This window comes from Aspergillus vadensis (genome assembly GCF_003184925.1).
Source record: "Aspergillus vadensis CBS 113365 unplaced genomic scaffold BO88scaffold_4, whole genome shotgun sequence".
NCBI lineage: Eukaryota > Fungi > Ascomycota > Eurotiomycetes > Eurotiales > Aspergillaceae > Aspergillus > Aspergillus vadensis.
Window position 1 is genome coordinate 1,258,159 of NW_020292042.1, and position 12,568 is coordinate 1,270,726.

General features: G+C 50.7%; 5 protein-coding genes across 5 annotated transcripts; 2 read left to right on the top strand and 3 right to left on the bottom strand.

Moving 5' to 3' along the window:
• Positions 1-404: 404 nt before the first annotated feature.
• Positions 405-1,984, bottom strand: BO88DRAFT_441918 (uncharacterized protein; the record flags this gene model as incomplete). Its single annotated transcript, XM_025709921.1, has 8 exons — positions 405-700; positions 758-831; positions 887-1,269; positions 1,321-1,425; positions 1,484-1,549; positions 1,609-1,660; positions 1,753-1,786; positions 1,885-1,984. The coding sequence occupies 8 exons, from the start codon at positions 1,982-1,984 to the stop codon at positions 405-407; spliced, it is 1,110 nt and encodes a 369-aa protein (XP_025566156.1).
• A 645-nt stretch (positions 1,985-2,629) lies between these two features.
• BO88DRAFT_383175 (acetyltransferase) lies at positions 2,630-4,009 on the top strand (the record flags this gene model as incomplete). Its single annotated transcript, XM_025704660.1, has 1 exon — positions 2,630-4,009. The coding sequence occupies one exon, from the start codon at positions 2,630-2,632 to the stop codon at positions 4,007-4,009; it is 1,380 nt and encodes a 459-aa protein (XP_025566157.1).
• Positions 4,010-4,527: 518 nt separating this feature from the next.
• Positions 4,528-7,957, top strand: BO88DRAFT_402593 (RNA-processing protein PTA1). Its single transcript, XM_025706137.1, has 8 exons — positions 4,528-5,205; positions 5,334-5,499; positions 5,553-5,683; positions 5,745-5,948; positions 6,006-6,354; positions 6,406-7,226; positions 7,295-7,365; positions 7,429-7,957. The coding sequence occupies exons 1-8, from the start codon at positions 4,868-4,870 to the stop codon at positions 7,698-7,700; spliced, it is 2,352 nt and encodes a 783-aa protein (XP_025566158.1). The 5' UTR covers positions 4,528-4,867; the 3' UTR covers positions 7,701-7,957.
• A 761-nt stretch (positions 7,958-8,718) lies between these two features.
• Positions 8,719-11,262, bottom strand: BO88DRAFT_211768 (uncharacterized protein). The gene is made up of 4 exons (XM_025701936.1): positions 10,231-11,262; positions 10,104-10,173; positions 9,559-10,045; positions 8,719-9,493 (listed from the first exon to the last, which is right to left on the bottom strand). The coding sequence occupies exons 1-4, from the start codon at positions 11,105-11,107 to the stop codon at positions 8,846-8,848; spliced, it is 2,082 nt and encodes a 693-aa protein (XP_025566159.1). The 5' UTR covers positions 11,108-11,262; the 3' UTR covers positions 8,719-8,845.
• Positions 11,263-11,418: 156 nt separating this feature from the next.
• BO88DRAFT_477064 (uncharacterized protein) lies at positions 11,419-12,565 on the bottom strand (the record flags this gene model as incomplete). The annotated part of the gene is given in 4 exon segments (XM_025711963.1): positions 11,419-11,651; positions 11,714-11,734; positions 11,754-11,939; positions 12,041-12,565. 4 exon segments carry the CDS (start codon positions 12,216-12,218, stop codon positions 11,419-11,421), a joined length of 618 nt encoding a protein of 205 aa, XP_025566160.1. The 5' UTR covers positions 12,219-12,565.
• Positions 12,566-12,568: the final 3 nt, after the last annotated feature.

Consider the following 12,568-nt stretch of genomic DNA (forward strand, 5'->3'; position numbering starts at 1 on the left):
ATTGCTTGACGCTTTTATATGCGGTTGTCTTGATGGTTTTTTCGTAGATTAAGTGCAGTAGATTGTGCTATTGATGTGCATTAGCATCAGGTTGGACTCTCTTGAAATTGTAGTAGTATCAGTTACTAAATATATATTTCTTACTAGTATACTACTACTAGTGGTTGCTCGCTTTCAACATGAACTTCACCATGACAGTAGTAGTTTGCAAGACTGTTTCACCTATATGCTTTTCGTTTACTCCCCCATCGCCTTGCATGTAAGATCTTCTATACTATCTCCAACTACCTCCCAACACTTCACTATATGCCTTAAACTACAGCATCACGCGATGGTTATATACTCTGCTAGAAAGTCTTAGGCTATAAGGAAGAGAATATAATGATAGCATTTATCAGCAGTATCTATACCTGTTCCACTGTCGTGGTTACGACTATGCGCTGCTGGCTTTCGTTATCGCAACTCTCAAGATTCAGCTTACCCTTGCCCTTGAAGTTATGGGCCCAGTGACTCCGTTCGCTGAGCTGGTATCCGCTATGACCAGGGCCGTTTCTCCAATCTCGACTCGTATCGGTGCTCTTTTTGCTGCTGTTCCGCCCCGGAATGCTTCTGAGCAGCACGCGCAACGAAGGCAAAGAGCCGGTGATTAGGCCGAGCGCATATTCGACGTTCATCAATATGAGTGGAACAGCACCGACGTCTAGGATGTGCTGTTAGTGAAATTAATTTATATAAACGGAGAAAAGAGAGGAAATACATGTATAGTCAGTCGAGTTGACTTGAAAATCCAATAGCGGAATGCGTGCCAGCCCGGCACTGCATGCCACGAATCTTTCAATCATCAGTCTAGGAGGTTTAGGGAAAGGAAAGCGACAAGTATGCAAACATACCCAGACAAAATAGACCAATAATGAATAAACGACGCTGAATTGGCATTTGAAGCTTCCAGATAGTCGGCATCGGAAGAGTGATAATGCTCACATCGAATAGTAACATCAGTATCGCCTGATATAGCTGGAGGTTCTCTAACACGGCATTTGAAAAGCACTTCGAGTGGGGAATGGTCGAGTCCCACGCTGCCTGCACTGGCCAGCACTGGAAGATCAAGGGTAGTTCCCCTGAAATCGTCACGATGGCCATGAGCACCATGATTCCCAGACCAATCCGCCGGATCCATTTGGTTGGGAAAACCCGCATGATAAAAACAGTAAGGCTACATTTGACAGCCAAGGCCACCCAGAGATATAGGCAGAACAAGATATATACGTACTGAAACGGTAAGTCAGCAGATACTTATAGAAGGACAGAAAAGGCACTAACCTTCTCCATCATGATCATATCTGCAGTAGGAACAGTATCCTGATGGTAGCCAATCCCGTACGTCGTAAGGATGATGGAGAGGGCCGCGAATACAAGGACCATGGACTGCTCAGGGCGGTTAAGAGCGGGTTCATCTCCATTCTCCGTAGAAAATAGTACATACCAAGGCAAGAAGAACAAGACAGTCATCCAGACCGAGAGCGTGCATGATAAATCCTCGAAGATAGAGCTAGGGAGACGCAGGTCAATCAGCCCGTGTATGCTGCCATTGTGGAAATGTAAACATACTCGAAGACAGCAAACCATCAGAGTGAGAAGACCGAATGCGCCAATCACTCCCCTCACTGTGTACACCATTGGAGGTGCCGGATCAGGAAGATGCATCGGAGAGCCATTTGTACCGGTCATTTTCTTGTCAGCCGCTATGGTGACTTCATTGGCCTTGGTTTTACTTCCTCATTCGGAGCTGATTTGAACGAGTATAGAAACAGTAAAGACGCATCCGCAAGCAAACAACCTGACAATAGCCCCCTGGCCGGCGTCCCTGTCAAGTTAAATCCAGACATCGCGACGATCCATTTACTGAAATAATGAAGTGCGTGTACTTGCAGGGATCCGTCCCCCATGCGGCCGACTGCAGGGTAGATGTCCTGTTAAAAGACATAATAGAAATGAAATTAATCTATTGAACAGGGAAGCCAATCCTGAAAGTGACCAAGTGGGCCGGTGCTGTGCCACTTTGTTGTTTGAGGCGAACGTGAACCATCATTCGATTCGGGACTGTCATAGTGGCCCACTTGGCGCATGAACCGGGGAGTGACCGTTGATCGCGGAGGCTGCCACGGCCAAGATGGTGTCAATGCCTCGCTTATTGACATAAAGATCATAAGAGATATGTTACACAGTAAAGGTCAGCCGTCGATGATCATAATCAAGGCGTAATGCTGCGAGAATGGCTCTCGGACTTTGTCATGAACCCACATCAGCCGGCTCAGCCCTGACTGGCTCGAATCTGATGGCATCTTGCACCTTATTGGGAGGCGCAATCTATGTATGTGGCGGCGTCAGACTAACAACAACCCCGGTTACACCGTTTCTTTGTTAGCTGGTCTATTAATTTCGGAGTTGAACGGCCGTAGTGGGCTGCTTTAAAGGGCATTCAGGAGGGATGGGACGACCGCAACCTGTCAAGGACATGGTTTGCATCAAAGATTTTGTCTGAACGGCGAGAATCATCACCTCGTTGACCAACACCAAACTCCGTGACTGTATTATTCCACTTGATTTATCCTCATATCAATCTTCCAGCATGTCGGATAGCCCTGGTCTGCTGGCTTTAAGCCCACTTGACCACATCCCGGCGAAGCTCTTCCTGCCGTATATCCTGTACTTCGACACGACCGACACGCAAACAGCCCTCTCCACCCTCCAGAAAGGGATTGACAAGTTGATTTCAGAATTGCCCTGGCTCGCCGGAGATGTAGTTCTCTACAGTGTGCCAAACGGGCCCAAGAACCGAATGCATATTGCGCCCCCATGTGTCCCTCTTTCTGATGTCCCTATGCTGAAGATCAAGCACTTTGACGGCGATGCAGACTCTCATTCTCACCCGATTCAGTCCTATCTCCCTCTGCCCACATTTATTCCAGCCTCCCAACAGCGTCCTGTTCTTCGCTTTCAAGCAAATGTCTTTCATAGCAGGATCATTGTGGCCATGTCCTTCTGGCACAGCGTCTTTGATGGTACCGGGGCCGGTGTGATCCTGGAAGCAGTCGCCGAGTGCTGCAAGTCAACGAACAAAGAAATCACAACCAGCCTCGTGCAGACTATCGCGGAGACCCATGCTGACCTCCGGAAGGAAGTCGCAAACTTTCCATCTAAATGTGTGAAGCGCCTCGACCACAGCATTGAGCTGGGAACGCCTGTTTTTGATCCCAACATTTCCACTGAGCAATGGAATGCAATGGAATCTGCTTTGTCCTCTATTGTCGAGACGAAGAGATACACCTTCAGACCCGATAAAGTAGCCAAGGTGAAAGACATCTGTACTCAACTCATGCCGCAGTTGCGGTCCACGGAGTGGATCTCTAGCAACGATGTTATTACCGCAATACTGGCCATCTGTGTCGACCGAGCCCTTCACCCGGAGCGAGCAGACAGAACCCAAAGCGCTGATTTTCTGATGGCCGTTGATTTGCGAAGCCGAGTTGATCCTCCGCTACCAGAGACCTACCTGGGGAACGCGATTTTCCCTGTCCATGACGATATCTATCCTGAGGAGATGGCAGGCCAGACAGGAAATGATGCAGATCTTCTACATCTAGCCCAGTTGGCACTGCGTATCCGCATGAAGCTTACATCCATGGACAAGACTCTCATGTATAGCGCATCAGCCGCCGTCGCCGACTATGAAGATTGGACCAAGGTCGAAGCAGGACCCGCGGGGATCATTGTAACCAGCTGGAGAGGTCTCAAGGTCTTTTCGCTAGACTTTGGCGCTGGACTGGGCCACATTGTAGACTTCGAGCCCGGGCTCACGCTTGTCCCTGGTGGGTGTATCTTTTTGCCGTCACGGACGTCCCTGGAGAAAAGTGGGTCGACTCCAATGTGGGAAGTATGCATCACCCTGAAAGCTGGGGATTCCCAATTGCTCGAGAAGGATCCACTCTTCAACCGGATTTTGGCATGATAATGGCTGGTGAAATGTGGTATATGGCTGTCTGGACTGTACTACGTGACAGTATTGACTGAATTTCTCTTTGACTCTACTAGCATTGTCTCTGAATTGAGGATGACAGGTACAAGGCACTTTAGACAGTATTAGCAGTGCTGCTTTGTATATCCACATGCTGCTAAGTTTATCTTATACTGGACCCAAGGGTGTGCTCGAGGCCATCTTAGTGCCGGCCGATCATCAATAGATCTAGGGTAGAATCCCTGACACCTGCATAATGAGCGTTTATACTAAGAATGCACCGGAGTCAGATGCTTTTATCAACGGCCAATAAGACACATTAATTTTGAGCTCTTCCTGGATGAGAATGATGGTCCAATGGAAAGGATGTCAATAGATATGGAATGAGGATGGGGGACAGACAGGATAAGGGAAATGACGGTGGATGCCGCGAGACAGACTCACGTGATCATTGTGTCAAGCGCCGGCCAGATTCCTGCTTCGGCTTCCGTCCATCCATTCATTCAGCTTGACTTCTTCCACCATCAACAACTACCATTATCCTCCTCCTTTCCTCCTCCTCCCTCGGGATTCTCGGTTGGTTTTTCTTACCTACATTACCTCATTGTTTCCGCCCGAGTCATCGTTGTTTTCTTCTCATATCTACCAATCACCGGTACTCACCTTTACGCTGTATGCGCCGCGTCGGCAGATTATCTAGTCGCATTCTAAGCCCGGTGCTTGCACCGTGAATTTCCCCTTCCCCTGCGTAGACAAACCCAACCAGTTCCCCTTTTGCTTTACAAATCCGATCTTTCAAACCTCGTCCTTCCTTCCATCTGGCCGGCTCAGTCGGCCATTGAACCAGTCGTAATGGCTCAGTCGACCGATCACCTCGTCGATCAGATCGCCCAGCTCAACGCCGCCCGAAACCTCGTCCTTGGCGATGCTGCCTTCTACCCACAGATCGTGAACGGTGTTCTTCCGTTAATTGGCGCAAATACACGCCTGGAGTTGCGACGATGGGGGTCGGAGTTCCTGGCCGAGACGTTTGCCAGTCCCGCGTTGGCATCGACTCAGAAGGAACAGTTGGCCCCGAATGTGCTGCAGACATTACGAGAGATATTGGAATTGCCGGAAAAGGATCCCATGGTTTTGAAACATATAGTGCAGAATGCGGCCAGTTTGTATCCGCTGGTGTTTAGGCATATGTAGGTGGCTGATGCTTGCTTCTGTTTCGCCCCCCCTCGGGAGAGCTCTCGTAGATTGCTGCATGGTGCTGCAATGTGATTTAGAGCACCCATTGGGCTTCGCAGTGTACTAACGCTTGACCTTGCAGTATCAATCACCCCGCAGAGGCAACCGCCTGGGAGAACATGACCGCCATCAAACAGGACATCCTGCGTCGATGGGACTCCTTCCCTTTCCCCGTCAAGATCTGCTGTATCAAGTTCGTACAGCGAGTCGTCCACGTGCAGACGCATGGTCCCATCGCCGACCCTAGAGTATGTTCACTGAGATCTTGCGTATTCCGCTGAGATTAACGCTGTCTTTCTAGCGACCCGACCAGAATGAGACCTCCTTGGCCATTGTGCCCCGAAACCATGCTATCCTGTCTCTCCCAAATTTGGAAGCAGAGGCGTCCGGATTGCTGGATCGACTTCTGTCTGTCTTCCAAGAAGATTCAAGGTACTTAAGGGCCCTTTCCATTCGCGGTAGTCAACGTAAGATGTCGCTAACATTTTCCAAGTGATCCTCTTCTCGTCAATGCGACTTTAAACTGCCTGGCCGTCCTCATCCGAACCCGACCGTCCGTGGGCAATAAGATCATCAACGCGATCATGAACTTCTACCCTGCGAGACAAGTGCGCGCTCCCATAACTCCCTCGGTCCGAGTTGGTGTCAAGTCGATGGAACGGACCGCGAGAGCGGTGATGATCAATATCCTCAAGAGGTGAGACAACATGGTGGCATAAGATAAGCGGGATGGATTGCTGATGGATCTACTCAGGAACCCCAACCACCCCCTGGCAGGCAAGATGCAGCAATATATCGACCGATTGATGCAATCGCGTATAGAAGTCGCCGACGAAGCCTCGCGGAAGCGCGGTTTGCCTACTGAGCCAACGGACGGGCTAGACAACACTAAACGGGCGAAACTCGATGCTGAAACGCCAGCCCTGATCAAGATTCCGCCGTTGCCACCAGGCCCGATTAGCTATTCACAGCTCTTCACGCTCACCGAAGACAGGGAGCTGTCGAACTTCGATGTGAAGCAGTTGCCTACCGATATTGTACTCAAGATTGTTGTTCCCCTTCTAGGTCGTGTTGACCAGTCGATGATGCAGCAGTCCATTGAGGTATGCTGAACACTATATAAGGAAGAAAAACCAGTGCTAACGGAGCCGCAGGCGATACGTATGCGGTATCAAACAATTCAGAAGCAGCAGGCTGCTCAGCCTCCGGCAGCGCCGGCGGAGGCAGAAGATGACGACGACTACGAACCCGAGTATCAGCCCATGGACATTCCCGAACCAGCAGCCGAGCAAGCGGAAGCCGTATCCGCTGAAGTGGCCGACCTCCAACCCGACCTAGTATCTCTAGGCCCTTTCGTCCTACCCCAGCCACCGCCTCTGACGGAAGACGAGGCTGCAGACATTGGTCGAAGTGCTGTTGGGAGAGTGTTTGGCATGTTGACGTCCACCGGAGTTGCCCCTAACCCAGCCAAAGGGAAGAGTCAGCAACAGCTAGGCTTTGCTCGCCTGGCTGGAAGCACATTCGACCGTGACGCTTGGGTGACCCTGCTCACTAGACTTGCCACTCGGGCCCCAGCTGGTCTGGAACCGGGAAGCGGAAAAGCCGAGAAGGGAAAGGCCCCAATATCGGACTCGATCCGAGAAACCCTCTACCGATATATCCTAGAGGACTTTCGCGGTCGCGTAAACATTGGCATCATGTGGCTTAACGAGGAATGGTACAACGATCGGATGCAAATGGAGTTTACTGCGCAGCATCGGCGCGAAGAGGATGAGGAGGTAACAGTCCCGTTACACTACGACCACTGGGTCCTGCGACTTCTGGACGGATTCCTCCCGTACCTGGACTCTCGGGACACGAAGATCTTCATCCGCTTCCTCAGTGAGATACCCGAGGTGACGATCCCAATCACAAAGCGAGTGGCCAGTCTAGCAAAGGATCCAGAACGCGTGAACCTATGCATTCAATCTCTCCTGTACGTTCCATGCCCACCCAAAAGGCGAGAGGAAACCTCATGTATCAAGAAGCTAACAACATTCCAAGGTACCTGATAATGTTCCGACCCCCCGCACGGGAGATGTGTCTCAACGCCCTTGAGGACGTCTACGATACCTGTATGTTGCAATCTTCCCCCGCACAGACTACCCCAGCGCTAACCATTCTACCCCACACTTTAGACGAAGAATCCCGTCCCTTGGCCGGTAAATTACTCGCCAAATGGCGTCCCAAGAAGACCGAAGAGCAGCAACAGCAACAACAAGAAGGGCAACAAACACCATCCCAGACTCCTCAATCTCAGTCTCAGCAGCAGCAAACCATCCTCGCATCCCGCCCTATCGCATCATCAGAGTCCAACACCCCCCTCACCAACGGCACGGATGATTCCAACCCCACTCCCCCGCCACCACAACAACAACCACAACCAGATGCCACCCCAACCACCACCTGAGCAAGAAGAGGAAGCGTCCGTAACCAATACCAACACACCCCCTCGCATTTAAAGAAACACCTACCCTGTTATGTATCAGACTCAATCAGAGAAAGAGAATACATGCATACATACATACATACAAGTCAATCTATCAATACCTACCTCCATTACGGATGATTCCCCCCTCCTCCTTTCTGATTGCGTCACTCGCATAGACTAAATAGCCAATCAATTTATTGTCTGGGAAATCATAACTGAGTCTTCCCCCGTGGTGGTAGTACTACTATAAGTACTACAGTAGTGAGTTATCTTATCTAGATGTGGGGGATGGTGTCCATATATTCGAGTTAGTGGGGCTTATCTATCTATCAATCTTTTAATTTGAGTTTCAATCTATACCAAGGGAGAGTATTAATCAATACATGGCTTTTGTAGCTTTGGAATTAATTCCGCGCGGAGATGTTTCTCCGGTACGCGTGGCTTGTGGCTTGGTAAGGACACTTACTGTCTTCACTCGGTACCTTCTGAGAGGTACCTACGGATACAACTACTAGGAACAAGAGTACTAACATCCCGTGTATGGTGAATGGCAGGAGAACAGGATCAATTAAAGGATTGAAGAGTTGCACTGATCAGTGAAGAGAGTTTCTATTCTAATAAACCTCCTATGCACGGCTTTCCGTGGTAATAAACAGAAAAAGAATACACATATCCCAACAACGCCAAGAGAGCAAAAAGGACAAGACATAACACCGTGGGCATATGTAGTATGTATCGTGAATAGCAAGAATAATAAGAAGGAGAAGAAGAGATAGAAAGAAGAGAAGACGGTGATTGTCTGGAAAAAAGATCAAGAAGAAACCCCCAGCAAAAAGTATTAGCTATCAGCCGATGCATCCGTTCGCCCATATTCACACATTGCCCCAAAGCAGTTCCTCATCAAAAAACAGTGAGATAAGAGGAACCGGCAGAAATTGCAGAATAGATAGATCACTTGAATTCGTCCCTGTTGGTGCCAGTCATACATGCCAAATCCGTACATACATTAAAAACACTCTACAACACCTGAAAGCGAAGCCCTGTACATTGAGCTATGGAGAATGCCCACACCTCAGAAGAAATGATGGTAGATGGTGAGTTTGCTGTCGCGTGATGGATTTTTATTATCGCGCCGCCATCTGATTCGACCCAGGGCCAAGGATTCCCGTTGGCTGATGAATGGAGTTGACCGGTCGAGATGAGAGTGGCGGCGAGGAATCACGTTTTACGGTAGCCGACTGAAATAGACCGAGTCGGGCCGAAGGTGGTGAATAGGCGGCGTTTTGAGAGGTCCCTTGGGGAGAGCGGTGACCGAGTGTTGTATTATATGAGGCGGGATGTGGTTTGCGTACATCGAGGGGAGAGGAACTTAATGATCGGAACCCAGATCTCCTCTCCGCCTCATAATCAGGGTTTGCAAAGGGTCCGGGATGTTGAGGGTGTTGTTCTTGGTCGTAAGGGGTGTTGTTGGCTGAGGAGTTTTCGGCGATTGTGGAGGCAGACCCGTTGGGTGCGTGTATGTCGACCACTCGTTTTTGTGCGGCAGGTGTTGTGAACACAGGAGCCCGAGGATTCTCAAAGACCCGACTCTGCGGTCGTTGTGGCAGCTGCTGGTGCTGATGTATGGGATGCTGCGGATTTGCCCATGGCGTCTGCTCCAAGAAAGCTTCTTCTGCAGCTGTGCGGTAGACGTTCGATGACATGGCCGGCATGGCACCCCGCGGAAGCGTGGACTGAGCCTGCGATGCGGGAACTCGCGGTTCGATGGAGATCTGCGTGTGCCATGTTAGATTGGACGTTCACTGTCGGAAAAGTTTCATGATCTGATTGGACTTACACCCATCTTTTCCAGATCCTCATCAAGCTCCGATGGTCGTGCAGCGGACAGCGCAGGTGCAGCTGGAAAGCCGACGTATTTGGCAACTCCTGCCATGACAGACACCTCTTGATTGTACGCGGTTTGGTGGGCGATCTGCTGTGACCGGCGGGTGGGGAACGGAATGTAATGTTGCGGGCTAATCTCATCCGTCTTGAAGCGATCGTGCTGGATAGAGTAAAACTGCTTGCTGATCGCACTTGAATGCTTTTCGCGAATATCTCGTGTCCGTTGGAAGAAGGTGCTATGCGCTTGTGCACGTTCAGCTAGGCTCTTGTTCAACAAGGCTTTCATCCTGTACTGAAAGAGTGTCTGTTCGTATTTGATTTTCGTGTCGCGATACCGCCCGATGCATTCAAGCTGCCGCAGATACTCAGGATGCGTGGGATTCTTTGCGTCGAGCATCTCTAGCTCTCGATTCAATTTTGAAATCCTCTCGTCATAGATCCTAGCAGCCATGTAATTAGTAATCTGCTTGTATCACACAAAGATGCGTGGGCTCATACTTGTCTCGTAGGGTCGCAAACTCCCGTTCTAATACGGCGAGAGAATCCATCGCAGATATCCTCTTGGCTGCTAGGTATGAAGATCAGAATCAGAGTAATTGGAGCAAGCATCTCTGGGGCAACTTACACTCTTCCTCAAGTTTAGCGGCAGCAGCTTCACCGTCATCCGCATCTTCACCACGTTCCGCGGCATCATCATCGCCAACGTCATCGGCCTCTGCGCCGGTCTCAAGCGCGCCGTTATCGGCTTCATCGTCGGCATCTCTGGTTTTCCGACCCTTCCGCTTACCCTTCTTGGCTCTCTTACCCTTAGCAGGTACCACAGGCAAGGTCGACTCAGGGACGTCGTCGGTTGCGATGTCTTCCTCGACAAGCTTGGGGGGTTCGTCCATTGGCTCGGGGGTGAGTACGAGGTCATCCGGCGGAGGGTCGCTCAAGTCGCTCTTGACTGAGCCACGGCGCTTCTGCGGCGGCAAATCTTCTTCGTCGATTTCCATACCCCCCTCGTCACCGGACTCTAGCCGCTTGCGCTTCTTGCCAGTGCTTTCTGAAAGCGCAGAGTCATCGAGTCCCGGTGTATCATCGGCCACTTCAGCGGTGCGTGTGGTTTTAGCACGAGGCTTACTGGGGGAATCGTCCGCCACGTGCTCTTCGTCATCTTCCACATCATCGTAGGTCGTCGACTGAGCCAGCTTGCTGGGACTGGGCTCATAGCCAGTGGCACTCACGACGATATTTGTTTTTGAACGGAAGTTTGGTGAGTCCTCAATGCGCTCCGTTTCCGCTTCTGAATCATTTTCCGGGGCCACTTTATCGGGCTTCGGAGACTCATAGTCGGATGGAATATTTTCAGATACGTCATCGATCTCACTCAAACTGCTAGATCTATCATCACCCATGAATGAGTCGTCCAGAAGGAGGTTCTGTTCGCCATTGGTGACGGCAGAGTCTGCTCCAGCTGGCGCACCCACCGAAACAGGTTCCCTGCTTTCGGCTACCTCCATGGTTATGCGCGAGTATGAGGTTTATCGGTAGGGAGAGGGGGGAGGTCAGAGAGGAAGAATTGAGGGCGTTGTGTGTGTGGAGATTGTGGTCTGGAGACCTGTGGGGGGTAGGCAAATCCGTGGTTGTCGGTAGGATCAGGGTCGTAAATCTAGTTCAATGGAGAACAAAACGTTAGACAACTTGAGAAAAAACATGATACGGCAAAATAAGGCGATATGAAACTCATTAGCTGGGGAGAAGAGTGGAAGAGGAAAATGTCGAGGATGAGAGGGGAGAAAGAGGGTTGCCAAAGGCGGTGCGGAGGTTCTGATCACACCCCAGACGGAGCGAAAGTGACTTTCGCTCCCGGTTTGGGCTCTGGGAACTGCGCCGACCCAACTGCAACGCTCAGGGCGCTGTCTCGAGGTCCCAGAGCCATGACAACATTGCGAGTATCTGGCACCAACCAAGTATCCATAAGAAAAGCCTCGAAGAACATACCGTTCAGTAATGCGCCAGCAGCGAAACTCGTAAGACGCAGCTGCCGCGACCGAGTCCGGTTCCCTGAACCACCGCGATCGCGGAGAGAGGATAGGAGCAAGCCAGAAGAACTCGGAAGTATTGACCAATATGTAGTATGAAGTGCACTCGCCAGAATCCGCGCACGCAAACTCTTGTCGAGAAGAAGTATTGTACGGAGGAGGGGGTGGTGAAAGTCAACGCTCACGAAGCGGGCAAGACGACAGTGCAGCGTAGCGGGAGGATGGGCGGCATGGAAGAGGAGGGTAGACGGTTGGATGAGGAAATTGTTGAAACCAGCAGAAAGCGAGCGAGTAGTGTGGAGAAAAGAGTCTGGAGATAAAGACCACCAAGTCTGAAGCGCTAGGGAAGCGATGGCAGCTTGGAGGTGAGAGGAAAAGAGGAGGAGAGGCGGCGGCGGAGGGAGAAAGAACCAGAGCAGCAGCAGAGCAGCAAAGCAGCAGCAGCAGCAGCAATGATGGAGATTGATTCACTGACTGGCCGGCCGCTTCCCTTTCGCTGCTCCTCTTCCCGTATACCGCCTGTATCGCGTTCTGCCGGCTGTATTGCTGCCGCGCCCCGTGGAGTCTCACCGCCTTGACGTGCGACCATCTTATCATCCTCGGTGTCTCGCTCAATTGAGGACAACAGGAATTTCAATGGTAATTGTCATATTTTCAGGTTGATTTAGGGTCATTTTATTGGGGTCGACTATCAAAACCTCATTTCCCTGTGGCTGAGACTTCCATTGCCCCTTCATCAGTTGGACCGCTATCAGTCCCCACGTGACTGATCCGGCGCCTATCGCCGAGACCCAGAAAAAAAAAGAGGAAAAAGTAAAAAAAGTAGGAAATATCAGAACAAGAAACGCCAAGCGCAGACAATACGGAAATTCGACAGGTACAGGCCTGTCAGCTTTTCCATCTTACATTTTTCTCTATTCCTCGAAAGGGACTGGATCC

Excerpts from the sequence above, each read along its gene's own strand:
- BO88DRAFT_402593 (XM_025706137.1), top strand. The coding sequence starts at position 4,868 with ATGGCTCAGTCGACCGATCACCTCGTCGATCAGATCGCCCAGCTCAAC. Across the intron at positions 5,206-5,333 it reads CCGCTGGTGTTTAGGCATAT|TATCAATCACCCCGCAGAGG; the intron begins GTAGGTGGCTGA and ends TTGACCTTGCAG. Across the intron at positions 7,227-7,294 it reads CTATGCATTCAATCTCTCCT|GTACCTGATAATGTTCCGAC; the intron begins GTACGTTCCATG and ends CAACATTCCAAG.
- BO88DRAFT_211768 (XM_025701936.1), bottom strand. The coding sequence starts at position 11,107 with ATGGAGGTAGCCGAAAGCAGGGAACCTGTTTCGGTGGGTGCGCCAGCT. Across the intron at positions 10,046-10,103 it reads TTTGCGACCCTACGAGACAA|GATCTATGACGAGAGGATTT; the intron begins GTATGAGCCCAC and ends CATGGCTGCTAG. Across the intron at positions 9,494-9,558 it reads AGGATCTGGAAAAGATGGGT|ATCTCCATCGAACCGCGAGT; the intron begins GTAAGTCCAATC and ends TGGCACACGCAG.